Below are 15,705 nucleotides of genomic sequence, written 5' to 3'. Positions count from 1 at the left end.
CTGGCAAACTGTGTGCGGTATATCATCCATTTAAACGCCATTGAAGAAACCTCTGGAGCACAGAGTGGTAGTTTGGTTGCTTTTAAAACTTAACCCTTCCCTAAAAACAGACACCTGACGACCTCGTCACCTTTAAATTAAAGGGAGGATGGAGTTTTGGGTGGTTCTGTGTCACTAAATATAAATGACTACTGCTAATTCTTCACCGTAGGCTCAATCACGAGCCCACATCAATAAAAGCCTGTATGGTGACATCATGGCTGCATTCTTGATCTTGCTGTGCCGGCTGTCAAACATCTGACATCTACACTGCTGGTGCTTACACACCTGAGAACACAGTGGAGAACAATATGTTGTAGCCTAGTAGAAGACTATTTACAACAAAGGTGCCAAACATGTTGGTATGGTAGTAACTGAAATAGAAACTAATTTAGATAATTCAATTTTGACAGAAAATTGGAACGATCCCTTGTTACAACATTGTGTGTTTGAACCTAACAGTTTGGTTTTGGATCCTAAATTAAGACAAAGAAAATGGCTTAATATAAACAAGTTTTTTCCTTTTTTTTTTAAAGTAAGAACTTTAACCAGAGTTGTTGCTGTATAAGCAACATATCTGTGCATGTTCAAAATGAGCAGGACACATGATACTGTGGTCATCTCATTCCTCCATGTGCCAAGCAATACCCAGTGCCAACGTACCTCCCTTTCCTCATCTATATAAAGCCTCTGCCTGGCAGTGACAGTCTACACAAATCACAACTGTGGACTGCTTGACTTCATCCAAAGGTAAGGGGCACTTAAAGAAAAAAATCTGTAACGAGTGAGACGATCGGAATAAGTTTTATATATTGAAAAAACACAGGCTGATGGTAGGAGAGTGAAAATGGTTACTACAAATGAAATGCAACATTAGTTCTAGTATAATTTGACATTATGAAAACATGTAATAACTAATGAAGTGAAGATAGTTTTTGCTTTTGGTTGTTTTGGAACATAATTAGAAATACAGGCATAATGCTTTGTTTGGCTCCTTTACCTCTGACATATCCATGTGTTTTACGGATAGGAATGACAAGTCAAATATAAAATATTTAATTTTAAACTAAATATAAATTTTTTCAAAAAAGCAATCAAACAAATGTAGAAAAAAGTGACAACATTTTAGTCAATTTAGTGTCAGGAAGGACAGTACAAACAACAATGTATTCACATTTTATGAGCTCAGGATTTGCTTTTTTTTTTAAATTTCCTTATCAATTGTGAGATTTAATTTAACCAAATTTAGACTCCATTGATTAGAGGACAAATCTTCACAGCACTGATGTGCAGAGACTGAATCTTTATTCAGGTCAACTGGCATTGGCATTTTAAATGATGAACAAGGCAAAAAAGCATTCAGCTGAAGCAAATTCACATTTTGATTTTTAAATTAGGTAAATAGTTAATTGCTAATTTAAAGTGTAAATAATTTTTAAAAAATAATGTACCCTAAAACCTCAAACTATGACATTCTAATTTTTTTTCCCAACAAAACTGGGTTCAGCTAGAAGCTAGATAGATTAATTAAGCAGCTGTTAAGTCACTGATTTATTGACATAACATTAGGTCTATTCATCAATGCAAAACATTCTAGGGTCCAACAGACGTCTGGACGATAATTATCATGCAGGTGCATTTAGTCAACAGGAAATAAAACCAACTTTTTGTTGACACACCTGAGCTGCAAATGTAATCAGTACGCACAACTAGCACAAGGCATGTTTTCATACAGTATATTGATTATCATTGTGTTACATGGTTTGCAACATTGTTCTTTAACAGCCAGGTTATTTAACCACATTTTTGCCCAAAGCATGTCTGTTAGAAAACAGGTAAAGAGGAGCGGCAAATGTTTCGCTTAGTTTTTGTCTGACTACTTCAAATCCTGTCTGGTGGGTTTCAAGTCTCAAAGAAACTCGTGAAGACACATTAATTGCTGCTAATACAACAGTGGATCAGGTAAAAAATAGATAAAAAATAGAATAGTACTCTATTCCCGACATACACCGAAGCATCTCTTGAAATAATTAAATATAATTCCAGAAAATACATAATTATCTCTGAGCATTTACAAAAATAAATATTTTTCTTTCCAATTGGAATATTGCGTACTTTTGCTGCTTTTCCGTGAAAGTGGCCTACATTTTGGAATATTTAAACAAAACAAGAATACTTAAGGGAGGGCTCATATTTAAATTTAGAAAAAAAGATAATACTGCAGTTTTAAATGCGACCATGTTCGAATTTTTGTCTCCTCGCGTAGAGTTGCATAATATAAGAGGGTGAATACCATTACCATTTACTAAGCTGTATGTTATGGACAAATTAACTTTTGAATACTCAAAAAAAACAAAACAAAAAACAATCATCTTCGATCACTTACGGTCATAAAATTCAAATGTACAACGTGGATGTCGCACTCTGTGATATCTGCCTGTTCACCTGTATCGTTGGGTAATACCAAGATAGGAGGCGCCATAAATGGTTTCAGCCAGAGATTACGATAATGCTGATTACCGTGTTATTCACACAGACAGGTCTTCATCTTATACGAAGTCGATGGGTTAAAATTGCGAAATGAACTCCGTATACGCACAACGGAACATGATGTTTTCTAGTTCTTGTTACTGCAGAATGACTTTCAGCATGACCTAAGCAGACTTCATGTCAAGACATTGTCATGCTGCGTTGCTTCAGCACACAATCCTGACTATCCTCATCAAATACCTACATTTTCGGGTACTTTTCACAGTCGTAGATGTAGCTCTAAAAGTCATAGTGCGCCTGACAAACCTACGCTTGTTTCTATGAAATACTCCGTTTGCGATTGTTATTTTTAATTGATACTTCTTACCTCGTAGTGCTTCATCTTGGCACCTAGCAGCCCTTCCTGGTATCAACGTTGAGTGACAGCGCACCATCCAATCAGAGAGAGCCATATATCTGAGGCCACCCAAGGCGGGGTCTATGTTGATGCAACAGCAAATCACGGTTATTTTAGTTCGAACAGTCCTTGCCCAATCGAATCCTTAGAAATTGAACAGTGACTGTTGTTGTTCTTTGTTTTCCACAAAAATACATTATCAACCGCTAGTATTAAAATACAAAACTCATGCTCCCAAATGGGCATTTAATTTAACAGAGATTTACAAATAAATTTGCTTATTATTTATGGTATGCGTTCTACAAAATGTATGTAAAGTACTGTATTATTTTGTAGGTTCATGGCCAATCCAAATACAAATATTTAAGCTTTAAAAAGTTAAAATTTGCACATTTTGGGAATTTGAAGTTGGTAACCTCATTGAACTTACAAAGATGTAAGTGAGGGACTGGTGGAACAACAGGATCAGGTCTCACTTGTCTTTCAATCGAAAAAAGTCTCTGGTTGGTCAGCCATAGCTTACAATGCAATATGGCAGCTTGTGCACACACAACGTGTGATGGTCATGCAAGCATTAGTCTATCTCTACAGCTTAATCCTATTACTGTTTGCACTGAGAGTGGGACTCAACCCTGACCGTATGTTTTTGAAGGTTAAACCTGCTCATGTTGTCAGTCCTTTGTGGTTATCAATGGTAATGTTTAAAATAACTTGTTAAAATAATTTAATACTGAATTTCTATGTTTTTTGTTTTTTTTGACTACAGGAGGAATTGAAGCACTGAGAGAAACCATGTGTACAACCTGGAGAATACATCACACACAATTGTTTTTACCCAGATTGTTTTTTAGACATTTGATGTGCAAACTATGGCCATAACTACTGCACAACTCGTCACACATCTGGCACATGTCTTAAACCAGTAGTTCTCAAAGTGTGGGGCTGGCCCAACTGGTGGGGAACGGCAGGACAGCTGTGACAAGTGGGAGGACAAGGGAAGAATGGCACAAATGCACTTTTGAACTTTGTGTTTTTTTATGTATTAATTTTAAGTCATTATAAAATATTGCATTTCTTGGTGTTAGTTGTATAAATTTGAAATGTCACTTATCAGTGGTGGCTAAGAAAGTGGACTTTGGTCCTGAAGGCTTCAGGTTTGAGTCCACCAGCTGCCAAGTTACCACTGAGGTGCTCTGAGCAAGCACCGTCCCCACACACTGCACCCCAGGGCCTTAAAGCTGACCACTGTTCACTTTGGTGATGGGTTAAAAGCAGAGGTCAGGTTTCGTGGTGTGCTGTGTCACAATGACAAGTAGTTCACTTTCCTTCCTTCAAACTTTCCTTATCAAGATTTTTGTTGGCAGGCAGGGCTTGAAAATCCCAACATGTTCATAGTGGTGAATGACCAAAAAGGTATCGGATTGGTATTGAATAACTCACGATAGTTTAGGTAAATGGGTCTTTATGACAGTTGGTCCAAATTCTCTAGCCCTTTTTGTGATTGAAAAATAAGCCTCAAATTAGAATTTGTGTATATGCCTCACATGTGTGGATTAAGACCGAAAATGTAAAATGTGAAGTTTATTAATTGTAATAAATTTATTATTTTTATTATCTCTGTATGTCTTTATTATAAACTCTGCTTTGCCTGTCTGTCCCTTATACTACTTGTCACGCCCACGCCAACCATCTCAATTGCCCTAGTGGCATTAGTAATGTTTTCTGAATCTGAAAAATCCCTCAAATTGAGCATCATACTGCATCATGTATCGTTATTTAGCAGAAGAATATCGAGTTATGATTTTGGACTATATTGCCCAGCCATAAGGCTGCAATATCCACGTATTATCAAATTTCTAATTCTGCTACTCAGAATAAAAGTGAAACTGTGGTTGCATTGGATGATGACCCAGCGAATTTGCATTACATTTGTTAAATTACAGCTATATATATCTCAGGAGTTGGTAATAGTTGGTAAAGAGTATCAGCTAATTATATTTCAGTTGTTGTGGTATACATATTGTTTGCCACGACGACAATATTATCAGTTGTGCAGTTACTAAGACAAGCTGCTAGATTGTGTGGGTGTGGGTGGCTGAAAAGGGAATGGTATGTGAGCAGATGGACGGGATTTCCGACAGACGTTGAAGGCAGCAGAGGATGACGTACTCGTAGGTGTGTCTATGTCGCAGCGTCATAGTTTAGACTTTTCGGGCTCGATATGGAAAACTCTGGAACTTTCTACGAGGACTTAAATGAAAGTAAAACCGAAAACTCGAGGTTAAATGAACAGAACACGACTGGGTCCACAGCGGACAGTACCGAGTCAAGCAACAATTTCGACTTTGAAGACAAACGTTTACAGAAAAAGTGAAACGGTACAAAGGACACGGAAGAAACAGTGTAACTCCTGGAGTACTCCTTGTATTTACTGCGAAGTAACCGATAAACCGATCGTCGTTTTTATGCGCTACAGTCGTTAAAATGGGCAAAGACTATTATGAGATTCTCGGTATTAAGAAGGGGGCATCCGAGGAGGAAATAAAGAAAGCTTACCGTAAGCAGGCTTTGAGATATCACCCCGACAAAAACAAGTCACCAGGAGCAGAAGACAAATTCAAAGAAATTGCCGAGGCTTACGATGTTTTAAGCGACGCCAAGAAAAAGGACATTTTCGATCGTTTTGGCGAAGAAGGTAAGATAATAAAGCTTCTACAAGAAACGCATATTAATCGGAACAGGCAAATGTCAGGGTGGCGTTGAGTTGGGTAAATTATAAATAAACTTTATATTCAGTTGTCGAAACGTATCAACAGAAACCATGGGCGCAAGAGCAATCAGCCACTGGTGGTGTTCTGTGGGATGTTATTTGGTCTCGTCTTTTGAATTATATGTTTTTAATGAACAAGGAAATGCGCGACTTCCATTTTAATGTCTACCAGTGAACTGCAGTACACGCCCAGGAGCTGAGAGGGGCGTGGCAATGAACAGTCGTAGCCAATCCATCTGGGCAGACCGTTAGTAAAAAGAAGTTGTGGAAAATTCAGAAATGAAAAACTCAAAGAATGAGGGAGTTCGTGCTATTGTTTTACAACAAGAAGATGATAGGTTTCGATATCATGTGAAAAATTATGGTTTTTCATGTGGAGTTTTTTTTTTGTTATTGTTTTTTTGGAATATGTGAGGAACCCAGAGTATACAAGAAATCTTAATGCATACACCTACAAACAGTAATGGGTTTTGTTTCTTTAGCTGCTTAGGTACATCTGCATTTGCCCGAAGACTGATTGAATTAGCTCCAGCTTCATTTTGGAGACATTTATAACTTATACTTCTGTATGTATATTGTCTGCACAACCCAAACAAACCAAATGAAGTTATGAATAAATTGTTTTTATTACACATCCTTACACATTATTAATAAACGAATTATTAATAATGGGTCATTAATAAATTTGTCATAGAAATACATTTATATTTTTATGTACCGTTTCTTTTACACAGGTCTGAAAGGAAATGGTCCTTCAAGTGGTGGTGATGGCGGTACCTTCAGCTACACCTTTCAAGGAGACCCTCATGCTATGTTTTCAGAGTTTTTTGGTGGACGTAACCCCTTTGATCAGTTCTTTGGGAGCCGTAATGGGGGCAATCAAGAAGACATGGACACTGATGATCTTTTTAGCCGCTTTGGCATGGGTGGCAGTGGAATGGGTGGGTTTCCCCGCTCCTTTAGCACAGGAATGGGAGGAATGGGCAGTCATAGCAGTGTAGTAAAGAAGCACCAGGACCCTCCAGTGGTTCATGATCTGCAGGTGACCATAGACGAAATTTTGGCAGGTTGTACTAAGAAAATGAAGATTTCTCGTAAAAGACTGAACCCGGATGGGAGAACATTAAGGACAGAAGATAAAATCCTGGAGTTGCAAATTAAAAAAGGATGGAAGGAGGGCACCAAAATCACCTTTCCAAAAGAGGGGGATGAAACGCCTACTAATATTCCAGCTGATGTGGTGTTTGTGTTGAAAGACAAACCACACCCAGTGTTCAAACGGGACGGTTCTGACATCATATATCCAGCCAAGATCTCACTGAGGGATGTAAGTAAAAATGTATAGTTTAATAGTGTAATAGTTATCAGAGCACCTTCCTTTATCAGTTAGCTAGTAACAATCCCTAAAAAAGTAAAGTTAAGACTAACTAATTGTTTTTATCTCTCTTTGCCTCTTCACCTTTTTCTTCAGGCCTTGTGTGGCAGTACTATAAATGCACCAACACTGGATGGCAGAACAGTGCCCATCACAACAACAGATATTGTTCACCCTGGAATGAAGCGGAGGATAAGTGGAGAAGGGCTTCCTTATCCAAAACGCCCAGATCGTAGAGGTGATCTAATTGTGGAGTTTGAGGTTAAGTTCCCAGAAAGGCTTAGTCAAAGTGCTCGAGACACAATCGCCAAGGTTCTTCCACCATCCTAAAAAACATAAAGTTTAGATTATTGCTCTAAAGATGTAAACTTTTTTACATAGGATGTGTGTAGGTGAAATGCCAATAGAATGATTTATTTTCATGGTTAATATGTGAAAAACATGTTTTTCTGTCATCTTATGTTAAATTGTCAGACATTTTTTAATAGATTTGAGGTATATAATATAATTATAACATTCTTTACTCTGTGAGTGCTCCTGGATGCAAATTTAAACTCTTTGCGAAAGAAATTTTCTATTGTCACAACATTGTTGTTGTGCATTATTGTTCACGTAGTTCACTGATGACTTGAAACGTAAAACGCAGGGAGATTTTCTTAATGGAAGTTTTTCTGGTAAACATCACCATCTTAGAAGTCATGAACTCATTGGTCATTACATTGCATATTATTTTTATTGTTACAAATCCAATGAAAGAAGGCACCACAAAAAGTCGTATTTGTAGAAAAAATAAATTCTGTTTTTGAAAATAAATAAATAAATAATGTGCCGCAGCAACTACAATATTCTTCAGCTCTGTGGTTTCTCATGGCCCTGCTTACACATTCTCCACCATGTGAACTATTTTTGTAAATTAATGCCAGATAACATTGAACTCCTGATCTTACTCCTGATGACAACTAGCAGTTGGTTTATTGAAAAGATCAGATTATGTCTGTAAAAACTCAATACTAATAATTTTATTTTGTTTTTATCTTTGTGGAAATGTGATGATCAAGAATTGCAGCAACGTTTTAGTAGTAATGTTGATTTCTAATTTCCATCACGTATTTATTGATATTACATTGTACATGGTTGATCAGTAGTGCGAGGCTGTCAAACTCCATTGTTAGTACAAATATATCTAAAGTGTAAGCTTGATTCTGGCCTAACCAGACTTAAAATTGCAGGCCACAAGAGTTCTAAACTATAAGTTCCTTTTACTATGACATACATTCACATAAATCCAGTATGTGTAACTTAATAAAAGCTGGCCTCATAACCTTTCTCCACATCTACTTCAAGATTTCAAATTACTTTTCCTGTCTTAATGAAATGCCTGGACAAGTTCTTTATAGTGAAACAGTGAGTTGGCAGGCTTGTTGGCTGAACAAACTCTGCATAAACAACATTTCATGGTGAGTAACATTTCATTGACATCTAATAGGATTTGACCTTTATATTTGTGTACAGATAAATGATCAGATGATAATATATGTTAAAAATGTGATGTCTGAATTTTTCTTTTTCCAGGGGCTTTTTTGTCATACCAAGAGAAGCCACACCAACTCATATAATTCTTTAACAATGACTGTATAAAACATTTCATAACTGGTTAATATTTGAAAAAAAACCCACAAAAAAACACCCCAAACATGGAAAAAAATCTGTGTAACCCATGCAATCCCCTTCACCATCACTAGGGGTGTACAGATCTGTTGTTGGAAGAGACTGATCTAGCCCTCAGTAGGTTTTGGCACATGCACTGAGCATGTGTTAGTTGCCCTAAATACACATGCACATCCAGGCATGGTGTGACTCTCTTAAGCCTGCCAAAGGGGACTTTTCCTGTGCCCCAATATAGAGCCGACATTCTGCAGTAGTCCGTAACCTCAAAGGGCAACCATGTTTTATGTATTGCTCATTGCGGGCTTCTTCTCTGGCTTTGGTATTCTGTATACCATGCAAGTGGGCCAGCACTGTCACTCTGTGTCTATTTAAATATATATTCTACATCAGAGACCCCCCAACCATTTGAGAACAGTTTCATGTAAAATTTAAAAATAAAATATGTCATCTTATTTCATCTTATTCATCCTGTTTTTTTGTGCATCCCAAAGCTAAACTACCTATGATTCTCACCTTGTCTGCAGCTCTGTGGTTTGGGACATCTGTTCTACAACATGGGGCGATGGAGAGACTCCCCGCTGATTCCAATGGACAGTTTGAATCATATGTGGTAGGAGTATCAGAGTAGGGTAAGGGGGTGCTGGGTATTGTAGTTTTTTTCTGGCTGTGGGATTGGACTTAATTAACTAGGGCATTGTTAATAACACAAGTCCTGAGTTCTCATGTCTATTATTCAAAAAGCAAATTGATGTGAATTAAAAGTTAAAAACTACAACTGGGAACTATAACCACAACACCCAAAATACTGTCTATACGTACCTAAGAAGAACCATGTGCAAACATGTACTTTATGGACAACTACAACTACAAAACTGCATATTCTTACTAAGAATAAAATAAGACTCATGGATGCATGCATGCAACATAGTAACTCTTAGTAACTTTTTATTTACTGTATGAGTTCCATGAAAACATAATTAGATAGAGACAGCTTCACGTGTTAACAGATAACCACATCACAGAGTATATACACGTGAATGAAAACAGATTACATTACTATGGATGATTTTTTTACAGGTAAAAACGGTGTTATCAAAATTGCAGTATATTTATATGGTTTTTATGCATGTGTTCGTCCACCTAAAAATGTAGCACTTTAGTTTGTGTTGTTATGTTTCAAAATATTTTTCTGAAACCTTAAACCATGTGTCACACTGAATCATGGTCACCTCAACATTGTAAACATTTATTTAAAAATGCATTATACAGAAGGCTTGGAGTTAAGAAAATCCACTTGCAGATGTACACATTTGTAAAAAAAATCTTCATTAAAAACCCCAAAAACTCAAAACAGAAACAGTAGACTACATTTCAAATATGAACAGAAATTGCTTTTCTCACTCCAAAGGTTTGGGATCCAGGGCTTGATAGATGGCTTCATACTGGACGGGTTCCTGACCACTGGACTCTAGATTTGCTTCTAAAGACTGCAGCTGGACGATGCAGAGAGAGCCATCTGAGTTCCCCTCACAGTGGTTGATCTGTTCAGGAGATAAAATCGCTATTAAGGTGAATTCAATCAGTCATTTAAAATGTATTTTCATCATCAATTTTAGAGTATGTAAATAACAGAAGTGACGCTAACCTCACCCTTGTTTCCCTCACGAGCTTGTTGACCTTTCATAAGAAGGAATAAACAAACTAGTTTCATTAAATTATTTGCAGGTTATTTTGACATGCACTCTGAGTGGTACTGGGCATTAAAAAGCACTTCTTAAATGTTCTATTTTATATCTATTTTATGGTGTATGCTTCTCATGTATGATGTCAGTGCCAGTTTACCTGCATTGCTCCTCCAGTTTCCATAAAATACAAGAGGGATGAGCGCACAAACTACCAGAGCCAGACTCACAGAAATAATGATGACAACTACAGTGTCTGTAAAAAAACAGATGCAGGGAAAAAAAGGTCATATGAACAAAATGATGCAGTTGGCCATGGTAAGCAGTGTCAGTAAGTAGTATTAAGTCTGGCCACGGATAAGTAACTGTCAGAGACTCATGCGCACACAGATGTGTTATTGTAACAACAACTGAGAGTGACGTTGAGATACCCGTGAGGCTGCTTGTTGTCTGATTGATTATTTCAGTTGTGGGTAGCTGTTCAGCAGCTGGTGACAACACAGTGGTAGACTGAAAGCCATCGTAGGACAGAGAGCCAGGAGGAACAGATGAAGCTTTGAGAGGAGAGGACAGAGGTTAATTTCCTAATGTGTACGTGTGTGTGTGTGTGTGTGTATGCACTCATGTGACTCTGTAAGTGGATGAATATGAAGAAGGATCACAAGACATATTTCAGGCAAATATATATTCTTCTTAGGCATAAATTCTTTCTCTGTGGCTTGATGTGAACTCTGGTCTGCTGAATATATTAAGTGTGTTTCCTCAAGTTTAGCTAAAACTGTCGGTTGAAACATTGTAGTAGGATTTGCATCATGAGAGAGTTAGTATTTCTGCAATTCACTTTTAGGAAAACATTTAGAAGTTTGGTTCAATTCGTATAAACTGTATAGTCAGGATCTGTCTATTTAAAATGCTACTGAAACCTCCTAGACCTCTGACACATCATTTACCATCCTGGATGAGGACATTGACCTCCTGTTGCAAAACACAAAAGGGTTTCTTGACGCCACAGTAGTATTTTCCTGCATCTGTTTTCTTCAGCTTCTTTATGGTCACATTGAAATCTCCACATTCTTTGTTGACCTTTATGTTGTACTTCTGCTGCAAGGTGGCATTAAATCCTGCCCCCTCCATCTCAATGAGGATACTTTTGTTGGAGCAGATTCCTTTACAGAAGTACACGTTGTTGTGTTCTGTGCCGTTGTCTTTGGTCAAGCCAGCAAAGCAGTGGATGGAGACCTCTCCTCCGATATGTCCCCTTACATCCAGTACTTCTGAAGTCTTCATGCATACTGTGGTAATATGACAAAGGAGGTTTGATTAGATAGGCATATATTGGTGTAACTGCTGTCAGGTATACTGATAAAGTGAGTCTTGCTAAAAGTCAGTATTTATTTTAGAAAGTAAGTAATACTATAAAGATAGTGATCTGTTGGATGAAGGATCATTTAATATTTCTGAGATTAGTACTTCTTATATAATTTTGTTGGGTTAGGGATAGTATTAGGTGTGACAGTAATTTTACAGAAATGAAGGATATATATTTAAATTTGTCTCAAGATTTCCTTGATCCACCACATATATACACCAGGATCAGGTGAGCTGACGATGACATTAACTCTGAGATCTGGGTGGCAGAGACCTCTTTGTCTATGCACATGGCCAGACCATGTGTTTCTGACACTGGGGTAAAGCCAATGGCAGGTTGGTCAACTGGAACTATCTTATGGTGACATGGGCTAGACAAAGGGCAATACCCCTTGACAAACTGGATAAACACAAATGTGAAGTGCACCTGAACAGAGAATGTAGAGATGCTTTATTTTAGCATCCCTGTGAACGCTTCTGACATCTTGGCTCAAAGGCTGGTAACTCTTAACCACAGAGGCAGACAAAGGAAGTGGTCTGACAGAAGAAGAGTTCTTTAGGGACATGCTGTGTTGGGGGATCCTCAGTGTAGTTGCAGTTGTAGGGCACCAGGACACACTGGAAAACTGCCCAACACCTCAAGTAATTGATATAGTGAACCATTCGAGCTTGGGAAACATGAATGGAACACTCAACTGACTAAGTAATATGTCTGTGGAAAGAGCTCGCTGGTGAACTTCTAAACGCCTCAAATCCTTTTGCTAAGTCAGAAACACAGCTGGATGATTATGGTTAATCATTGTCAACCTCATTAAGCTAATGAGGAATGAACTACTACACAACATGAGATGTTGATAGAAATGTCAAAGGTTCTCTGTGTTGAAGGGCTCTCGTGGTTTATACACCTCTTCTTCAGCATCATCTGAAAGGCAGGGATACAATTTGGCAGACTCAGGACTTTTCTTGGAAGGGGGATGCGTGTTACATGGATGACACACATGTGTATAGGAGTATTTGGCCAATGAATGAATTAAGTCTTTGCAGAAGATGTGTTCCTGAACGTCATTGAAATTGGATCTAAAGTTTTTGATGGATTGTTGGGACTTTATTCGTTCATGTCAGAGCCTGAGTTATTGCAGTCTTGTGTTTGTTTAGGTATGGGTAATGCAGGCATTTTAGGGAATAATCATTATAAGAGCAGTATTCCTTTTGTTTCTGTGATGGTAAAATGGCATATTTTAGAACAGCAAGTCATTATTATGAAGTGTTTTGACTGGGATTATATATTTATTTTTTAGTAAGACATTTCTTTTTTTTTTCAATTTTATTGAGTACTTTGTATTGATGCCGACGAAAACATTTTGATGTTGCTTGAGTCCGTATTATTCATTCTTTTTTGGAGACTGTAATAGATTTTATTGCAATAAAACGTCATGGTAATCTTAATGGTAGGTGATTATGTTACACATTGATCAGTGTTTTGAGATAGTTGTTTTTAAATGTCATGACCTATGATATATATTGAAATCTTCACCCTAAAAAGAATAAAGCAATATGTTTACAGATTTAAAGTTTATTTTGATGATGTTAAACATTAAATTTATTATAATAATAATCATCATTATCATAATAATAATAACTTTTTAACATAGTTTATGTTACAAGTATAATACATTTTTAAACATTTAAAATTTCCTTAACAAATTGCAAAAACTGTAATTCACATTTATACAACACAATTGCATAAAAAAACTCACCTGACAGGCAACACAAAACTAATGAAGAAAAAATCTTCATTCTTTATCCTGGTTAAAATGTAATCAGTAAATGCAGCAAATACAATCCAACTGTTGGATGTAGGATCTTGCTTCACATTTGAAATGTGAATAACAGCCCTGAAAGTAAAAGGGCCCAAAAGCTGGAAAAGTTGTTGAAAGAAGAAATTGAATGACGCTTTTCACGCAGGGACTGGAGCAGCGGCTTGGTCTTCTCTGGAGTGATCACTAAAGCAGAGACGTTATGTGTGATCATGCAATGCAAGCTGTTTCTTTTTCAAACAGAGAATTTTGTATTTGGAGTCCTTTTTCTTCCCTCATTCAGTGTCTGCAAATCCAGCCTTTGTGCTTGCGTGTATTGTCCCTCACTCCAGCCCATCATCTAGCCACTGTCTGTCTTTGTGCATAATCGGTACTTGAGGGCATCAAACCTCAAACAGTCTGCTGACTGTGTCATGGGGATCGGAAAACAATGAGGAAGCTATCTTGTCATTAATCATCACCACTTCTCATTAAAATACAAAAACACAGAGCAGGTTTAAATGTGTCAACATGGCATTTGCGTATGACATAGGGCATTAAAGTAATATGTTGTACATGACTGTAATACAAAGAGTAAAAATGTATTCCCCATGTCATCTGAAAATAGTGTTTTAATGTCTGTTCTGAGTATTTAACTCCCACTGGCAAAATTAACATCATATGACTCAGATTAGATTATTGATGGTGTGAGGTTTGCAGATAAAGAAGGGAACTCAATAAGTCATTCTAAATAGCAGAAAAAATTGATTGTTAACCACTTCTTTCTCTTCTATGTGGCTATTTACAACTCTTTACAACTTACAGTATGTCGTGCATTTATTGCATAGCTTATACAGGAAGAAAACCCAGGAAGGCAGGTATAGTAGCAGGGTGTAGACACAAGGGCACAGGCAGGACCAGATACGTGAATACAGGAATGCAAAGTCGAGTGAAGTCAGCAATACAAACAAAAAACCTTATCTTTCAACGACTGGATATCAAATATAATACAGTTTTATCACAGTAACTTCTACTGCTAACTTTTCCTCATTTTACTTCAAACATTGCAGAACCCTTGAATTCTTAAGTTCAGACCTCGCAAATATGGTGGACATTGTTTCCTACAGACCTGCTGGGGACACAGTGTCCCAGTGGACGACCTGCTCTGTAGCATTTTCCAATCTGAAAAAACTTTGGGCTGAGTTTTTCTCAAGCAAAAGATTAAGATGCTTTTGCATTTGTCTGTTGCCATCTAGTGGCTTCATATGCAAATACAGTCGATTCAAAGCAATGCACTGAAAACAAAAAGGAACAGCTTTGTTCTAACGTTTGACATGCCTGATTAGCAGTGATGTGCCAGATATGGTACCCATCGGATACAGAGTAAATACAAGTCCAGTAGCAGTTTATTTAAGGTTGGACTATCAAATTGTTTAATCTTATTGAAGTTTTAATCAGCATTTTAAATTTCTGGGATTTTTGAGGTTTTGCCTTTTGAATGATTAATTCTTTAAGTCAGATTACTGGTAACATTACAACTAAGTACATGTTTCATTCGGAATCAAATAAAAAAAAATAAAAAAAAGTCTCTCCATTTATTACTTTTCTGTTTAGTTTCTTTTAATAAACAACGTGTACAAAACTATGACTCCACAACAAATCCTATAAAACATTGAAGTATAACGTCTGCTCAAGAAAGACAAAAAAACTAAACATAAGTTCTTCCTTCTTATCATTATTTTAGCTGCTGATCCTGAAGAGGTCACCACAGCCGATCACCTGTTACCTACTACTGTTAGGTATCCTACTGTTACCTCCACCATCTCCATAACCTCCCTTGTTATATTCATTATTCTTGTTTTGTTGTTGTTTTTTTTGTTTGTTTTTGTTTTGTTTTTTGGTGTGTTCCTCTGTGTTTCTCTCTATAGTCCTGGTTCAGTGAATCCACAATCCCTTTTCAGCACAAGGCCTCACCATCGTAGCTTGCCCTTCATCAAAGCAGTATTCCTTAAAAAGTGCAAATATTCCGACAATGTTTTTTTATGCGCGCTGATCGACGTGACATTTGGCCAATGATCGACCACGGTAACGTTTCAGGCGGAGCCACAATTTCCAGCGGA

General features: G+C 37.2%; 3 protein-coding genes across 3 annotated transcripts in view; 1 reads left to right on the top strand and 2 right to left on the bottom strand.

Moving 5' to 3' along the window:
- Positions 1–3,140, bottom strand: part of tecrb (trans-2,3-enoyl-CoA reductase b) — a 9,293-nt gene extending 6,153 nt beyond the window's left edge. Inside the window, exon 1 of the mRNA XM_008317245.3 lies at positions 2,897–3,140. Coding sequence (XP_008315467.1) covers positions 2,897–2,911 — 15 coding nt within the window. The 5' untranslated portion in view covers positions 2,912–3,140. The remainder of the gene's footprint in view (positions 1–2,896) is intronic.
- Positions 3,141–5,089: 1,949 nt separating this feature from the next.
- Positions 5,090–7,916, top strand: dnajb1b (DnaJ heat shock protein family (Hsp40) member B1b). Its single transcript, XM_008317243.3, has 3 exons — positions 5,090–5,621; positions 6,431–7,023; positions 7,168–7,916. Exons 1-3 carry the CDS (start codon positions 5,411–5,413, stop codon positions 7,399–7,401), a joined length of 1,038 nt encoding a protein of 345 aa, XP_008315465.1. The 5' UTR covers positions 5,090–5,410; the 3' UTR covers positions 7,402–7,916.
- A 626-nt stretch (positions 7,917–8,542) lies between these two features.
- Positions 8,543–15,555, bottom strand: LOC103383957 (CMRF35-like molecule 8). Its single transcript, XM_025058483.1, has 5 exons — positions 11,372–15,555; positions 10,853–10,999; positions 10,582–10,677; positions 10,385–10,416; positions 8,543–10,280 (listed from the first exon to the last, which is right to left on the bottom strand). Exons 1-5 carry the CDS (start codon positions 11,706–11,708, stop codon positions 10,137–10,139), a joined length of 756 nt encoding a protein of 251 aa, XP_024914251.1. The 5' UTR covers positions 11,709–15,555; the 3' UTR covers positions 8,543–10,136.
- Between the last annotated feature and the right edge of the window lie 150 nt (positions 15,556–15,705).

Source organism: Cynoglossus semilaevis, chromosome 9 (assembly GCF_000523025.1).
Source record: "Cynoglossus semilaevis isolate Cse_v1.0 chromosome 9, Cse_v1.0, whole genome shotgun sequence".
Classification (NCBI taxonomy): domain Eukaryota; kingdom Metazoa; phylum Chordata; class Actinopteri; order Pleuronectiformes; family Cynoglossidae; genus Cynoglossus; species Cynoglossus semilaevis.
This window is presented reverse-complemented; position numbering and strand designations above follow the sequence as displayed.